Here is a 17,824-nt window from a genome sequence, read left to right as displayed (position 1 = left end):
CTTCAATAGTGAAATTCTTTGATCTTTATCAAGAAACGCTGCTTGCACAAGTTATCTAAGTGCAGTTTGTTATTTATTGTGGCCATTAAATCTCTTCAGACATGTGACATTACGCACCAGCACTCTGTGTATTGACAGGTCTAAGAAGGCATTTGAAAAAGCGAAGTGCCTTCCCCTCCTCCTCCCACCCATCCCTGGCCACTTTGACTTTTACAGCAATTTTAATTTAGATCTCGTCAAACAGAATAAAGCTTGAGGTTTACTCAGATTGTGGACTTCCTTTATCACACTGGGATGGCAAACATTCTGTTGCTACCTTGCAGTGGCACCAGGCAGCAGAGATTTGAAGGATATTAAAGGAGAAAAAGCTTAACATGCGATTCCTTAATATGCAGTAAATTCCAGGCTTTTCATTTCAAGTTTGAAGCTTTAACATAAGTCAACACATTAGGAGGCAATTTGCTGACAATAAGATGGATCACCTGCACTGCAGACTGTGTGATTTCTCTGTTGTTGTTGCTTGTCTTGTTTCTACATGACTTTTGGGCTGGTGTGACCAGATGCCCTTTGAATGCTCGTGGTAAAGCTGAATTGATTAGAAATCCGTTTGTGACGTCAGCATGTGGCTCTTATTCATGCCCACTCTCCTGTTTGGACACATTAAAAGGTGGATGTAAAGTCTGCCAGCCATGGGTAAAGAAAGCTTTAAAGGTTTAATACAAGGCATTAAAATACTTGAAACAAAATAGCACTAGAATAAACCACAATTATGTCAACAGTACATTTATGTCATCCTCTTTGTCCCTTGATCTTTTCCCAGATGTTCACATTCTTGTGTTAGTCTTCAGCTTGGGAGCAAAATAAATGTTGCTGAACTGAATGCTTTTCTTAACAGGTTGCCATCTGGGTATGTTTTTCCAATACTTTGATTTCTGTTCCTTTTTTTTTTTATATTGCTCTGTTTTAATCAATTTGTAGGCCTCCTCTACATATATTGCTCTTCCTCCAATAACTTTGCACACTCCATTTGACAAAGGTATATAGAGTCTGCAAATTACCCAAAGGAACCCCCTGTGCAAATGCAGAAAGGTCTCAACCCTCCTCAGAGTAAGAGACCCCTGAATAATAAGCACTTTTCAACATAACAGATTGGATAAAACATTCAAAATTTCTGAAAATGTGATTAAAACAGCACTGTATTGTGCTTTCATATATTTTTTCTCTTGAGACTAATTTCAGCATTATGTAAGATAAATGTGATTTGTTGTCTGTGTGCTTGCTGGAGAGAAGACGTTCCATATTTATTGCAACACTGTAGTTTGATTATTGAGTTAGCTGTATGTTTGTATGGGCTCCTTCAAATTGAGCACTTTGTGGAACAAAATTCCATTGCGAGTGCTTGTGCAAAACACACAATTTAGTTATTGGTGTAAAAGTTGTGTACTGTTATTGTTTCAGTGAGAAATTCACCAAAATTAAGAAACCAGTGTCAGCACAACCCATACATGGGCCCAGGTGCAAGTAACCACAAATGTCCCCAACTAACTGCACCTACCAATGCACAGAGTAATAGGAAAAATTATACATGATACTGAACTTAATACTTATTAGGCTACTAGTTATTTAAAAAACAAAAACATGAGCTTACAATTTGAGTTATAAGACTTTTAGAAAAATTCTGAGTAAAGTCCCACTTTTCCATCCCAGCAGTGTCTTTAGACATGTGAAGGACTAGCCGTGGTCTACGCATGTTTAACCCAACCTTTGTGGTGATATGGCCCAGTTTTTTACATGCCAGTTTGGGGGTTCAGCATAGGGTTCCCATCTGTGAATTTACCGTAATCAATAGGAGGGGGTCCTTTAGTTGAATTTAGTACGATCGTCAAAGCAGGGTGGAGAGATCCCTCATGCTCATCAGAGCGTTGCATGAATGAAGTGCAATAGTCAATGCTTTTCCTCCTGTTGCCCCTGTGAAACGAGCGATTGTCGGAGCAGTGTGTTGGCGTGGGGTGTCGTCCACAATCAGTTAAGAAACGCTATGCACAGTGCATACGTAAATGATGAGCTGCTGTGGAACAATGTCCATTGGTTTCTGGAATGTGATATCTTTGGTTTCCAAAGGTTTGCTTTTCATTAATACCCTTTCCGATGATGTCTTTTTATTAGGTCTGGCCAAACTGCAGGGTCAAAAATCTTTCATATCAGAATAAATCCTACTAACTTGCACTGAATGAATGCTCAACTTTCACAGCTCTGGCCTTAGTTGCAATGTTGTTGTTGTTGTGTTGTACAGGTTTGGTGAGTGTTCTGGCTAAGTGGGAGTTATAGTCTGCTGACTGATTTTGGTGGTATGAGTTATTGCTACATGGAAAACTCTCAGCCCAGAAACATCCCCTCTTGTTGTTTGTGTATGTTTTCTAACTGTCTTTTCAGTTCATCATATTCCTTACTACCAGACTTATATTTTTCCATCACCTTTGCCATTTGTTTTGTTTTCGCATCGCTCCGCACTAATAAGCATACAGTAACAAAAATAACTATAAAGTAAGGTTGTCTGTCGTTCAGTTTTACAAGGGCACATGTCACACAATGATGTACTACTCATCAGTACTCACCTGGGGTCAGATTTATAAAAAGCTCAAAAAGAGGCCTAAAATGTGCATGCGCACCTTTCCATTCAAAAGTCAGAATTTCGAAAGGGAAACTTAATGGGAGGATGTCAGTATATTTATGGCAGCTCTGATTCATCTGTTTGCAAATTTTTCAGATACAGGGAAATGGCAACACCCTTGATCATGTAGTGAAATGCAGCCAAACCAGCTAAATAGACAACTTTATTTGTTGATTTTTTAAAGAAGCTCCTTAAATACATAAATGCATAGATAAATAAATACAGGGTGAGTCAAAATTATGTTAACATTTGAATGGCAGAAACAATTTATTCACAAAACATACTTCATATGTGCAAGATGATTTACAGGAATGTCTCAACCTGTTCACCATCATGTTCAACGCATGGACCATATGTGGCACATAAATTGTCCACAAAAATTGTATATTAAGTATATACATAGCAGTACCATTAGTGTTAACATAATTTTGGCTCACCCTGTATATATAGACACACAATATGGTCTGAACACACACACCAGAATGACTGAAAAGGAAGAAAATTTAAAAAGAAAGATAATCGCTGACTTGCACATATAATAATTCTTATCACTGAGCCATTATTACCAGGCCGCGGGGGATGGACAGACCAGTGTGTTTCTTCGTGCTGGTCCCAAGCCCAGATAAATGGGAAGGGTTACATCAGGAATGGCAGATCAGTATGCGAAAAACAATACAGATTGCCATACCAGATTGGTCGAGGCCCAGATTAACAATGGCCACCACCAGTACTGTTAGCCAATACAGCAGTGTGCTGGCGGAAATTGGGTTATTGTTGGCCGAAGAAGGAGAAGAATAGGGGGAAGCCATGTCTAGAGGCAGGGGGAAAAGAGGAAGGTAAGAGAGTGGAAGTGAGGGTAGGAACTTTGAATGTTGGCAGTATAACTGATAAGGGAAGAGAGTCAGCAGATATGATGGAGAGAAGGAAGGTTGATATATTGTGCATGCAACACACCAGATGGAAGGGGACTAATGCCAGGTGTATTGGAGGCAGGTTCAAATTATTCTACCATGGTGTGGACGGAAGGAACATAGGGTCGGGATTATCCAGTAGGAATAGTATGTCAGGAGTGTCTTGGAGGTGAATAGGGTGTCAGACAGAGTAATGCTTATGAAGCTGGATGACGATGAATGTTGTTAGTGCATATATGCAGAAGGTCAGATGGTAGTGGATTTTGCAAAAAGCATGGACATTGCTGTGGTGAATACTTATTTTAAGAAGAGGGAGGAACAATTGTGGAAGAAGAACACAGGTAGATTATATCCCATGCATGATGATCAGTCTGAAAGAGATTGGAGACTGCAAAGTGTTGGCAGGGGAAAGTGCAGTTTAGCAGCATTGGGTGGTGGCCTGTAGGATGATACTCGGTAAATAGAAGAGGAGGAGAGTTAACACAGAACTAAGGATCAAATAGTGGATGTTAAAAAAGGAAGACTGTAAGGTTGAGTACAGGGAGGAGGTAAGACAGGCACTGGGTGGCAGTGAAGAGTTACCAGACAGATGGGCAACTACAGCAGAATTAGTAAGAGTGACACATAGAAGGGTACTTGGTGTCACTTTTCAGAGAACAGGCCAGGAATATCTCAGCAGGCTGCACTCCATCATGCCCGCTATGTTGGAAGCCATTAACTGACCGATGAGGCACTACATTCAGTTTTCCTATGATATATGGGTGTATATACTGTACATAAAACATAGCATGATTTTGTTAACATTAAAAAGCAGTTTGCAGCAGTGTTCAGTTTTCCTAACTTATCAAGAACAATATACTGTAGAACTGCAGGGAAGCATGGCGGTACAGCCTCACAACTTCAGAACACTGGGTTTATATTTCAGCATCCTTATGTTTTTTTTCTTGGATACTCCACTTTCAACTCACTTTCCAGACCTGTGTATGTGTCATGTTAATTTGTGACTTTAAATTGTCTGATGTGAGAGTGTGTGTGTGTGCCCAGTGGTGTCGTTGTAGGTCTCATTCCATCCCGTGATCTGGATACCATTGTGTATTATTATTAAAACATTATTTTTAAGAAAAAATATATTTTAAAATACTTATTTATATTTGAAAAAATTATAAATCTATATATAAAAAATGTAAAACTGACTGACTGACTGACTCACTCACTCACTCATTAACAAAACCAACAGTTCCTTTTTAGCTAAAAAGCTGACATTTGGCAGGATGGTGCATATAGGGCAGTTGAAAATAAGTTTGTGGTAGTCAAATTCCAATTTCAGAAGTACATTCAGCACACCTAAATCAGTAATAAAGTCCACTGATTTTTTTAATGTAAGAGGATATAAATAATGAGTGGATGCCTGAATCTCATTGAAATACAGTGCAATACTGCACAATCCCTCCTTCTCAAATATTACAATGCTTGTATAACTATGAACCTATTTTCATTTTCAATTTTAGTTACATGAACTAAATCAGAATTTCTTAAGGATGTGTGATTCCAATGTTGACAACTTCATCTCTGAAATCGATAATTCCGTGGCACTAAGTAGGTCCATTATTCAGCAATATGAAGACAAGTACAGGTTTAAAATCTCTGAAGAGCAATGGGATGAGATACAGAAAAAGGTAAGCATCTTTAGTACAGTAATAATAATTGGGTAAAATTTGTAATGACAGTGGAATTAATGTACTGTACTGTAATTCTATCTGTAGCTACAACACAGTCATTGCAGCGTTGGGACATTAACTGTCACTTAATAGGAGCTACTTTGAAAATTGTTTTGTTTATTTTGATGGCAGAAGTAATAATCACCCTTATCTGCTTACATTTTTTGCGGTTCTATCTAGTGCTTTATAGTTATCCAAGATATGATATTTGTATAAGACTGCTACTGTTTAGTTTAATATATCTAAATAATTTACTGTATATAAATGAATCATGTATTAATTTAGAAAATTCACTTGGAACTATCTATCTATCTCTCTATCTATCACTGTACTTGAGTATCTTTTGTGGATATTTCCATTTTACTTTAGTATAAAATGTTTGGTCTGTTTTAATTTTTACTTCAAAATGCTACTTCATAACATTTTCAAACACAAATCATTACTTTTTACTCAGATATATTTTGCTCAGCACATTCATATCTGCAGTATTCAAACAGAAAACAAAAGGGCTGTGCAAATATACACAGTACTTTTTTCAGTGTTTTTTATGCAAAAATACAGGATTCCTTCACTTCAGGAACAACCCTTTTACAAAAATTCGCATATACAGAGAAACGGAGAATTTTTAAATGTGTGCTGCTGGCACTAACACCTGTTCATCTACGCAGTCAGGGTTGCCAGGTCCTGCAAAACTCCCCAGAGAAAGACAACTCAAAACCAGCTTATTAGCACTGATGAATAAATGATAGAGTTTCCCTTCTGACTATAATGAAAATTGAATAAAAAAAATAAAGATGTACATAGTATCAGGGAAATACTCTGTAAATAAAGAATAGCCTCCAAATATGGACATTCTTTATTACAATAAGCTTGAGGGAGACTGCCACGTGATGAGATCAGCTCAGCATGACAAGACCGAAACATTTAACAAAGAAATGGCCTTAAGCAAGTTACGTTAATTTGCACAACACACTCAAACGACACCTCAGTTTGCACCAATCAGAATATAGATAAATGGTATAATCTTTAGAACACTTATATCTTAATTTTATCTACTGGTCACAAAATATTTAAACAGATAGATTAAATGTCTTTGGCACATAACTATATACAGTATGAGGATCTTCTGTGTTGGCTGGGATTGGCTCCAGCAGACCCCCGTGACCCTGTATTCGGATTCAGCGGGTTAGAAAATGGATGGATGGATGGATCTTCTTATATATAAATTCTCATTTAGAACAAAACAAAAAGTCCTATCGTTCCCATGGTAATGTACCAAGTACAAATGGTACAGAATGTCATAGTTAAACGTCACAGTCAGAAGCACTTTACAAATTCATGCAGAAAGTTATTCCCTAACAACAGAAAATCCTCCATTAAGAATGATGTTTGTGTAAACAAGTCCCACCATATTTAAGAGATTCACACAGAGTTGATTTAACCCTGGCAACTTTACTGTGTGGTACTCCAATTGCTTGCTGGAATGGCCCTTCCAGTACACACAACCCTTTGTCAACAACACAACAGGTGTATTATACATTGAGTTATGACACAAACATGGCTGTAAGCATGTACAGTGGCCTCAATACTGTTTGGGACAAAGACACATTTTTCCTTGATTTACCCCTCTTCTCCACGGTTTAAAATTAGAAATCAAACAATTCAGATGTGATTAAAGAGCACATCTCAGACTTTCATTTAAGGGGATTTGCATACATTTCGGACACACCAAATAGAATTGACAACAGCTTTTAATTAATACGTAAAGAAAAATGTGTTTGTCCCAAACATTGTGGAGGTGCACTGTAGATGATTTTTTTTTCTTATATCATGTTTTTTTTTTTTTAATAATTCAAGACACACTTACTTTTCTTCCTTCCATTTTGCTCAGCTTTCATAATTATCAGTAACACAACATAACTGCTTAAGTTTTCTTTCTTTCATCCGGTACTGCTGTCTTCTTCATCTACCTCAGCAATGGAAGAGTAGATGTCAACTGTGAACAGTGAAGGTGTCATTTTAGCTTTCTTAAATCTTATACTTTGGCTCAAACATGCATTATATTTTCAAAATTATATTTTTTGCTGCACTACCTCGCCGTGATGCCTCTGTGCGCCATTTGTTCTCTGATTTCCTCGTATGTGACACAGATACAAAGATGCAAGCGCAGTGAAGTCCTGAATGTTCTGTTTCCAATGCAGTCTTCACTCTGTTCTGCAAATTCAACTACAAAAGTAACTGACTTTGGTATTAAATTTATTTGATGTTACATTTACTTTAAGGTTTTAGATTTTTTTCACAGCTGTGATGTATTTTTTAAGAGGCCCCAAACACCACATTTCACCTATTTTATACTTTTACCACTGAGCAGTTTTCTAGCTTGTCCACTTTGGCAAAAACTTGCACATCTGGAAAACTTATATTCAGTTATTCCAAGTACACCTCGCTGCAGCTGGTGGAATGGGGTGGGGCTGGATGTTGGTGAAACAGCAGCCCACTGAACTGGGGCAGAGCTCATCTGCAGGCTACAGTAAGTGTGTCACGTGTGTCAATCACATTTTTCTGAGTATCACAGCTCCAAAGCAGATTGTGAACTCTTTGGAATGGCCCAAGAAAAAAAGAACAAAAGAACATCTCTTTGAATGCGAAACTAGAAGTGATAAAGTCTGGTAGAGTCCTTTATTACACATTATTTAGTGAATAGTACTGCCATGTTACGGTTTGTTTTGAAGACGAATGCTTTTATTAAACTAATATTGTCATGGAGTTTTAACTTAAAGGTTCATTTAGTGTGAAATGCAGATGGGTGTACTTTTGTTGCACGCTGCTGAGACTTTTGAAAAGATTTATACTCGTATGGAGTTTAAAAAATGTAAAATTAATGAAAAAGTAAATAAAATTGTTTTTTTAATTTGACCATACTTTTATTGGAAGTAAAAATGTAATTTATTGAAAAGATATACTGCAATATTTTTTTTAATGTTGAATAACTTTAATACAGAATGCAATGCAAAATTTAAATCAAAATCACTTGAGTAGTTTTTTGACCTGATACTTTTAAAACAAGCAACTTTTTGGGCAAGTGCTTTAGTTTTACTTGAGTAATATTTTTTAAAGCAGCAATAGTTTTAGTTGAGCACTGGTTTGGGTTACTTTATCCACCTCTGTTCCTTATTATTAAATGTCAATTTTGTCCAACTTTGCTATTCACTAGACGGATTTTTTGTAAAATTCTAGTCACTTAAAGTCACACATTAATAAACTGATATCCATATTATTTTGCAGGCAGTTCTCAGAGAAACTCTCGACTGTCCAATCTGCATCACTCCACTTAGCTGTTTTGGAAGCCTCACTAGTCCACCATCAGCAAACAAAGGCACTGAAATACGTCAAATTGTCCTTTTGTCTTGTACACACGTCTTTCACCACAAGTGCCTTCAGGCTTTTGAAGACTTCTCTGAAGAGCAAGTGCCTGTCTGCCCTTTGTGCAGATCTTCATACCAGAAAAAGGTCTTTTAATGAAGTCAGAATTATTTTCTAAAATGATGGAAGAATCACAAAAGTTGCTTTCACCTTCCAAAAAACTGATACAGAGCAATTTCATTTTGATTTTTGTAGTTATTCTAAACTGTAATCTTTATAATGCAAAAGAGGTAGAAATGTCAGCATATGTGAACTTCACCTCCAACATATGCAAACATGAGGCTATAACAAGTTGCTTTCCTCCTGCGGTGTAAGAACAAAAAAGTTTGTTTTTTTCCTGAAGTCAGGTTCATTTAACCAGCAGACATACCACCTGTGCTTCAGAGCAGGTCATCCACCGAAGCGAAGCATGTTTGGGCCTGGCCAGTCCTTGAATGGGAGACCATCTAGGAAAAGTTAGTTTTGCTCCTGGAAGAGGTGTTGGTGTGGCTGGTGTGGTTTGAGCGTGGATCTCAAGTGCAATGACAGGGGCACTGTGCCCTAAATATGGTGTCATCCTTTGGATGAGGCGTAACACTGAGGTCAAGATTATCTTTGGTCATTATAAAGATTCCTGGGCATCTTTCAAAATGAGTTGGGTTTATCCCTGTGTCCTGGATAAACTGCCCATCACAGCCTTGTCCAATTTGTCACCCTAATTATCCCCTGTCGCTGATTGACTACCTTTCACCACCTAACTAATGTGTGGTGAAGGAATGAGAGATAGTTAGCCAATTAGATGGCTGCCATTGTATCATCCAGTTGGGTGCCACATACTGGTTAAAGTGGTCCCCCTCTGTCTATGTAAGACATTGTGAGTAGCAAGAAAAGTGCTATACAGTAATCCCTCCTCGATCGTGGGAGTTGCGTTCCAGACCCCCCTGCGATAGGTGAAAATCATCGAAGTAGAAACCATATGTTTCTATGGTTATTTTTATATATTTTAAGCCCTTATAAACACTCCCAAACTGTTTAGAAATATTCCCCGCACAGTTATACAGCATAAACCCTTTGTATTCTCTTAGATATTAGGTAAGATTCATTGAAATTATGTATGTAAACACACTGTTTATATACAGTAAAACCTAAATATTATTTTAAAGATATCGAATGTCTCCGATATCACATATGTTATAGCCATTACGATAGACAGGCCACCAGCAATAAATACGTACAATGCAAGAAAAATTGTATACAGTAAATGTGTGTACAGTGACACTAAACGTACGTACATGTACTAAGTACTGTAAGTAGAAAATTAATTATGGTTACTCACCAACAATGACACGATGACTTGTCCGATAATGATGAGTTTCATTTTACTGCATAACAAAGGAAAGCGTTACAGCTCTTCTAAAGGAGCCTGTTCAGGCGACTGTGTAGCACCGCCGTTGTTCTTCTTCAATCCAAATCCCGAAAGTAGATTCCATCCAGACTACTGCCTTATTACATCCACTTACAACTTGTTTTGCACCCTGATTAAAAGGACACTGCGGTCGTAGATGTATTTCTTTCCTACTTTTTAAATAAAAAGAATCGTAGCCTCATTGATGCTGTAATAGTGTCCTACAGCGGTGTAGCTTTTCCCTTCTTTCAACTTATCCAAAACATTTACCTTTTCGGCAATCGTTAACATCTTCCGTTGGCGCTTGGGCACGGCCCCTGAAGCAGTAGCAGGAGCAGATCGTTTTGGAGCCACAATGAAGGGCTTGACTATGCACAAAGATAAACACAAAAGAACACCAAAGTTAACTCTTTACACAGTGAAACACATTGATGCTGAATGAGCGAGACGAGACTTCCTGGTTAACGCTGCAGAATCGAATTCAGCACTCCGTCGATGAGCCATTCAGCACACAGGAACTTAACTGCGTGCTCTAATTGGTTAGCTTCTCAGACATCTGCCAATAGAGTCCCTTGTATGAAATCAACTGGGCAAACCAACTGAGGAAGCATATACAGGAAGTAAAAAGGCCAATTGTCCGCAGAACCCGCAAAGAAAAAATCTGCGTTAAATATTTAGAAATGCTTACATATTAAATCCGCGATAGAGTGAAGCCGAGAAAGTCGAAGCATGATATAGCAAGGGATTACTGTATAAATGTCATTGATTATTATTATTTAGATTTTTGTAGTTATTCAAAAATTTTCTCCAATGAAAGGATACTCAGGCTATGCCCACACTATGTTTTTGTTTAAAAATGCAATTTTTTAAAATCGTTTTACCATAGGTGGAGATACCTTTGTAAACAATGTGAAAACGCTAGGGTGGACGGAGATCATTTTGTTTAAAAATGCAATTTTTAAATGAAAACGTAGTAGTGTGGATGTAGCCTCAGAAAGATCAGTACTCTATATACTAAAGAACACAGTTTAGTTTTAAATGTTATCAGTTGCTTAATTTGCTTGGCATTAACCCCAAGTATGATTTTACAGTGATAAGCCAGAATATCACTCAGCACAGTATTTTTCATTAAGCTGAAAAAAAAGCATTACTAGGTTTTCTGCCACTATAATGTAACTCATCAATATTCATGAGCGAGGAGGAGCATTCGTCAAAATATAAAGGGGTGTAAATGAAAAGCTGCAAAGCCAGTTTTAGAACAAACTGAAACTGAACCATTTATTGAATCAAGTGATAGTGGCGATAAAGTGAATTGGTCCTCAGATTGTGAAATTAATTCATATGTCACGGTACAATGAAACTATTGTGACATGCCTGGTAAATTCGGTCACTTGAATGTTCATCATGGTGCAAGTAGGAGTGTGGCAAAAAATGGAAAATGATTGCAATCAAACTGTTCACACTATGGCAACTGTTAATGTTTGTGTGAGGGGAAATGTGGAATTTGCTAAGTCTTGCACTACGGTAGCCATGGGTGCATTGATTGTGTGGATCAGGCACTGACATTCTGCCCTATGTTACTCAAATAACAGAACCATTACTATAAGAGAAATGCCCAAAGTAACACACTTCTGCTGTCTTAATTGCAACACTAGGCTGTGTGTTGGAGACTGCTTCAAATATGCTACACAAAGAACGTATACTAAATCTGTCTCAGTACAGCAGTGTACACTAGGTATATCTTTCCTATAGTGTTTATGTTGACATTTAGGTGTATATGTTTCAGTTACATGTAATAGCATTTTTTCTTACTGAAAAAAATTAAACATTTTTGATCTGTTTTTCTGGCAGTAAATATAACGCTAAAAAGGCTACTTACCGGGGAGATTGATACATCTTTTCAAATGAAACATGTACCACTATAAAAAGCATATTTAAAAGTTATTTGTTAACTTCTTAGTAGTGAATGGGCTTAATGATATATGTTCAGTTTTTTTTTCCTTTTATTTCTGAATTTGACCCACTTCACCCAATTTATTTTGACCCACTTGCTGTTATGAAATGAAATATGGACAACATATGTAATTTAAACTCTATTCTTGCTTTATAAAGAAGCATGTTATTTATTCTGTTATTAAATATTTGATATGGGTTAGTGTCTTAAAGCCAATGTAAACAGATTTTTTTTGTAGACCTAATATACAACTTTGCAAAGTTTACCTGGCATTCAGTCTAATTATTCTTAAATTTCATGAAACATTTCCGACCAAAATAAATCAGTTTCAATTCAATTTTTCAACTTTCAATTTTTACTTTTCAGTTCCAAATGCAATTACTTTATTCTTCCAGACTTTTTCGTTTTTAAGATTCCAGGAATTTTTTTACATTAGACTGAAAGACCATGTGCAGTGGCTGATGATGGACACAGGGCTCACCACTCCTTTTCCACCAAGAACATAGAAAATGTTTTTATGAGAACAGCATGTTGTGTTTAGAATAGATCATGATTTTCTATTCCTTTAGCATTTGCTGAATATCATCAGATTAAGATTAAAAAGTCACACTCCTCAGCCTCTCAGGTAAGGTATATGCTAGGGGGCTGGAGGGAAGAACCAGTCTGATGGCTGCGCCAAAGATACAGGAAGAACATGGCTGCCAGAGGGTGCATGGTGATGGGCAATTTGCAAGCACTAGTGAATCAATTCAGTGGAGCTTAACAGGAGTGCTAAAGCATATTCATATCCTTCCTGCATGGTGTCATCAGCATTTTTTGTTTCATGGATCAATGTTTAAAGTGCAGGCGCAAGAACCATCTGAATCATGTGTTTTGACTGATATGATTCATCAGTCTCGATTCTCGTTCATTTGATTCATCACTACCAAGGACCAGTCTGATGACTCTTGTTCATTTAACTAATGAAGAATTCAATATGAGTTGCACAATTCTCATTCACTAGTGAATCCATAACATTTTTAATTATGCATCTTAAATGTGTTATCAATGGCATATGAATTATCATGTAAAATACATATAAATACAGTATATATAAATACAGTATATATATATATATATATATAATGAATTAACAATGATATTTATATACATTGGGTATGATGTTAAACTGCATCCGACCTGCAAATGGAGAGGAAACTTGGGGTTGGTGGCAGGATTGGCACTATAGCTACTGTTTATATATATATATATATATATATATATATTAAAAAAAAAAAAAAAGGAAAGGAACAAGCAGAACTCCCTTCTGCTTTCTGGGGGAGTAGCTCTGTTGCAGCCACCCGTAGGAAGGGTGGGGAAAGCCATTGGGAGCTTCATCCCCAGAACTGTTAAAACTACCGGACAACCAATGGGATCAGGTCTGTTAGGGATTGGAACTGGTGTGGTGCTGAGGTGTTGCCAACTGCACAGCAGCACTTGAGTTCCAATTTGAAGTGACCCATCCAGTTAGATGTGCGGAACATCTTGTCTCTCCAGCATAATAATCATCTTCCTCTGCTTTCGAAGGAGCTTCATAAATTCAGCATTTCCGTGGAGAAACTCTCTGAGGTGCGCAGACCTGGGACTGGCCAGATCTCTGTAGGCGAGTACACCTTTTATTGGTCTGGTCGCTCTGATGGCTGTCATACTCGGCCAGTAGCTGTTGCTGTGGTGGATTGGCTCCTTCCTATGGTATCTTATGTTATGGTATCTTATGTGACTCCTTTCAACAAGCGTATTGTGAGACTCAGATTAAGACACTCTCTGGGTGCCTTGTCTGTTATCTCAGTGTATGCTCCAACTGCAGTGAGTGATGTTTCGGCGAGGGGGACATTTTATTTGCAGCATTGCTCGGTGGTTGATGGGTGCATGTGAGGTGATGCTCCTCTGGTCAAGGGTGATATCAATGCAACTACTGACACTGACAGGGCTGGCCATTTGGTGAAAGTAGCTCCATGTTCCTTGACTTTGCAAAAGGGCAGGGACTGCAGATTGCTAGATCCTGGTTCTAGTGCCCTGAGCTGCATTGTTGGACTTGGTACTCCAATACTGGTGGTGCAGTGAAGGAGATCGATCACATACTCTTCGGCAGATGCTGGAGGTTTTTACAAAACTGCAGGGTCTACAGAAGTGCCCAGTTTGTGACTTCTGACCACAGGCTAGTTGTTGCTACTCTGAAGATGCAGCTTAGGTCCAGTAGGCTACCACCTACTAGGAGAATGAGGCTGGACTTGGGCAGACTCCAAGATCAGGCTATTTGAAATGAGCCTGCACACAGTTTGTGTGAGGAACTTACAGACTTGGGTATGACCGTTGATCCTAAAGTTATGTGGGAGACCTTCCATGACAAGACTTCAAAGAGGGACATCAAAGAGTCAAGTAAAAATTTACCACATGGTAAAAAGAGCCATTAACTCTGTACCTGGCAGGTGGAGAAATATCCTTTCACAGAATATTTAGTAGGGTTTAGGGACTTCAAAGAGCCAAAAAGTTCTGTTATACAATAAACACAAGTCATTTACTATTATCAAGAGCTTTAAGGTATTATAGCCCCTTTTTATTGAAACCATGTCATATGCAGGTACAATATAGATGGATAGATAGATGGACATATTACAATACAGAATCTCAGGCAAAGTCTATCCTGGTAGAATCAGACTCAATGAAGAACTCCACATCATAATTACAAATATAGCGGTATTACAAGTATAGAGAAACAGCATGATGATGTGTAACATGACACTCCTGAAGGACAGAAGCTTCCATTAGCTGAAATGGATGACTACTGCTGCTTCTGTCTTACAAGTCCTGGTTTTGTGGTCAGCCCCAAAACGTGCGGACTTGAAACAGAGAGGAGCTGGACCTTGAACTATTCCATGGCAGTGTCATTTGGGAGCATGTCCGAGATTACCGAGGGAAGGGAGTCTAGTGATGTATGATTGAGAGACAGAGAAACAGCCTGCATTTGTGTAATAAGACACCCTTATAATTGTAGTAGGAGTCAGAAGCCCACTTTACTCCCCTAACTGGGCGGAAGTTCCCTTTAACTTAGCTGGATAAACATCTGCTTACTGAGTTGCAGGCCCAGGGTTCATGGCCATTCTTGTCATGTAAAGATGCAAAAAGGCAGCCCCTTTACGATTTTGCACCATTGACACAGTATCGGCCCATAATGCAACACTACTTTATTATAGGTGCACAGACTTCATCCCACTCACTGACACTAAGTGGATTGTGGATTTACTCTCAGGAATCAACTTAACCTGAATTTTTTAGGATGTGGAATGACATTTGAGTATTCAGTGAAAATCATTCCAAAAGAGGTGACAACTGTGATGTACACAAGTATATAATAGATTTTCTACAATCCGATTGAATAAGAGAGATAGAAAATAACTATTAAATATATCTGTTAAATAACCTTTAGATTTCAGTCATCTCCATTTGTAATGTTTAATGTTCAGTAATACAAACTAAACATTATAAGTGAGGCTTAATTAACCACATTTCTATGGTGCTGTGTGCAATTTTCATATTATACAAGTTACTTTAGAAACACATTGAATAGATCCCTTTAATTTGTCTTTGCAAGCAATTTTTCAATTAAAAATACTGTTTCTGATTTTTATTTATCTCCCTGTTCAATTAGATGGCCAATCACAATGACTGCAAAGCAGGAAACTACACAGAGGTGTTGCCTGTTTGGTGTAAACTGGTCCACTGGTCATTTCTACCTTCATCCACATTGTTATATTTATAAATGCATGTTTCAGCCACCATATAGTGCCAACCTGAGGTAAGAAGTTGCACTGTAAACCACAAGTTTGCTGGTTCAAATCCCACCACTGCCTTGTGAGTATATCATGCCACCTGAATGAGCTGCAAATGCATAAACTAAAAATACAGTTAATAGGTTTATTACAGTTGTGCACTTAAAAAGCACCTTGGGACAGCCTTCTCTAAAAGAAACTAACATGTCAAAACAGCTTATTTGAAATGTTTTGTTGCATGCACTTCATCCAAATGCATGAAGAACAAACAGATAATCATTCCTCTTTATACATACAGATTTATGAATAATGTCATATAGCAGGTGCTTCTACTGGTTAAATTACATTTTATTTATTTTACATATGAACTAATTAATATTTACCTATTCTATTTTCATTTTATTTTATGCACAAGTTCATCAAAACCAAATATAGCATTTGTAGTTATAAGCTTTATAAATGATTATAGTAGAATGTCAGAGAATAACAAATAATTCAGTACAGGCTCACAGACATACAAGTTTTAATACTACACAGTATTGAGTTATATACAGTATTAAAACTAACAATATAAAATGGAAAATTCTTACTTTAGAATATCGTTTCTCTATTTTGTGCCACATTCTGGTTTGATGCTCTGATAATGTGCTCACTTCCACATGTCTCCTGTATGTTTTGGAATTTCACTATAAAAACTGAAGAGGATTAAAACAGTAAAGCTAGTAATGTAGTATGCAGCAGCTAACATGTAAATAAGAAATACAACAACCAGAGTTATTTCTAAGTACAGTTTATTACTAAATCACCTAATTCCCTCAAAGGGAAAGGTAAGAAATTGTGACACTTCTATAGATAAGCTTATATAAAACCACTTCCATCAATCACAATATGGGAAAATAACATCAGTTTGGCAACCAGCATTAAAGAACTTGCAGCTCCGTCAAAGATTAAATGGTACACTTCAGACATTGGAGCTGTTGAAGTATCTCAGAGTCTTGTTCAAGAGTGAGGAAAGAATGGAGCGTGAGATTGACAGATGGATCGGTGCGGCGTCCACAGTGATGCGGGCTATGCATTGGTCTGTCGTGGTGAAAAAGGAGCCGAGCTGTAAGGCAAAGCTCTCAGTTTACCAGTCGATCTATGTTCCTGCCCTCACCTATAGTCATGAGCTGTGGGTAGTGACTGAAAGAACGAGGTCGCGAGTACAAGCGGCTGAAATGAGTTTCCTCTGCAGGGTGTCTGGGCTTTCCCTTAAAGATAGGGTGAGAAGCTCAGTCATCCAGGAGGGGCTCAGAGTAGAGCCGCTGCTCCTCCGCATTGAGAGGAGTCAGATGAGGTGGCTCGAGCATCTGATCAGGATGCCTCCTGGACGCCTCCCTGGTGAGGTGTTCCAGGCACATCTAACCGGGAGGAGGCCCCAGGGAAGACCCAGGACACACTGGAGGGACTATGTCTCTTGGCTGGCCTGAGAACGCATTGGGTTTCCCCCGGAAGAACTAGAAGATGTGGCAGGGGAGAGGGAAGTCTGGGTATCTCTGCTAAAGCTGCTGCCCCCGCGACCCGATCTCGGATAAGTGGAAGAGGATGGATGGATGGACTTCAAACATTGACTTTCTTGAAGCCTGTCATGTCAAAGATATGAAAGGTGGTAGTCTCTTGTAGTTATTTTCTTCCCCAGAACAAGTATTGTTTTTATTCAAATTTCAAGTTATTTGTGAAAGACAAAAAAGGAAGAATTATATCATGATTTGATGAAAACTGTTAATACTCCACCCAGACTCAAGAGTATTATTTTTTTAATGTAAAATTAAATCTCCTTCATGCTGGTAATATTTTTGTTAATACCAATACTGTAACAAAACAAACCCAAACAATTACATATTTACAGTATAAGTTCCATTAGTTAAAAAAGGGCATCTAATGAATGCTAACACCATTAAACAAAAGCCAAACA

The 17,824-nt window shown here is 37.9% G+C and overlaps 1 protein-coding gene across 2 annotated transcripts in view; it reads left to right on the top strand.

The window, feature by feature from the left end:
* Positions 1–9,176, top strand: part of rnf32 (ring finger protein 32) — a 56,197-nt gene extending 47,021 nt beyond the window's left edge. For both annotated transcript variants that reach the window (XM_039753621.1, XM_039753620.1), the window contains 2 exons: positions 5,091–5,258; positions 8,586–9,176. In XM_039753621.1, coding sequence (XP_039609555.1) covers positions 5,091–5,258; positions 8,586–8,819 — 402 coding nt within the window. In that variant the 3' untranslated portion in view covers positions 8,820–9,176. The remainder of the gene's footprint in view (positions 1–5,090; positions 5,259–8,585) is intronic.
* Positions 9,177–17,824: the final 8,648 nt, after the last annotated feature.

Source organism: Polypterus senegalus, chromosome 5, assembly GCF_016835505.1.
Source record: "Polypterus senegalus isolate Bchr_013 chromosome 5, ASM1683550v1, whole genome shotgun sequence".
NCBI classification, from domain to species: Eukaryota; Metazoa; Chordata; class Cladistia; order Polypteriformes; family Polypteridae; genus Polypterus; species Polypterus senegalus.
The sequence above is the reverse complement of the archived record's forward strand: the minus strand, read 5'-3'. Positions and strand labels throughout refer to the sequence as shown.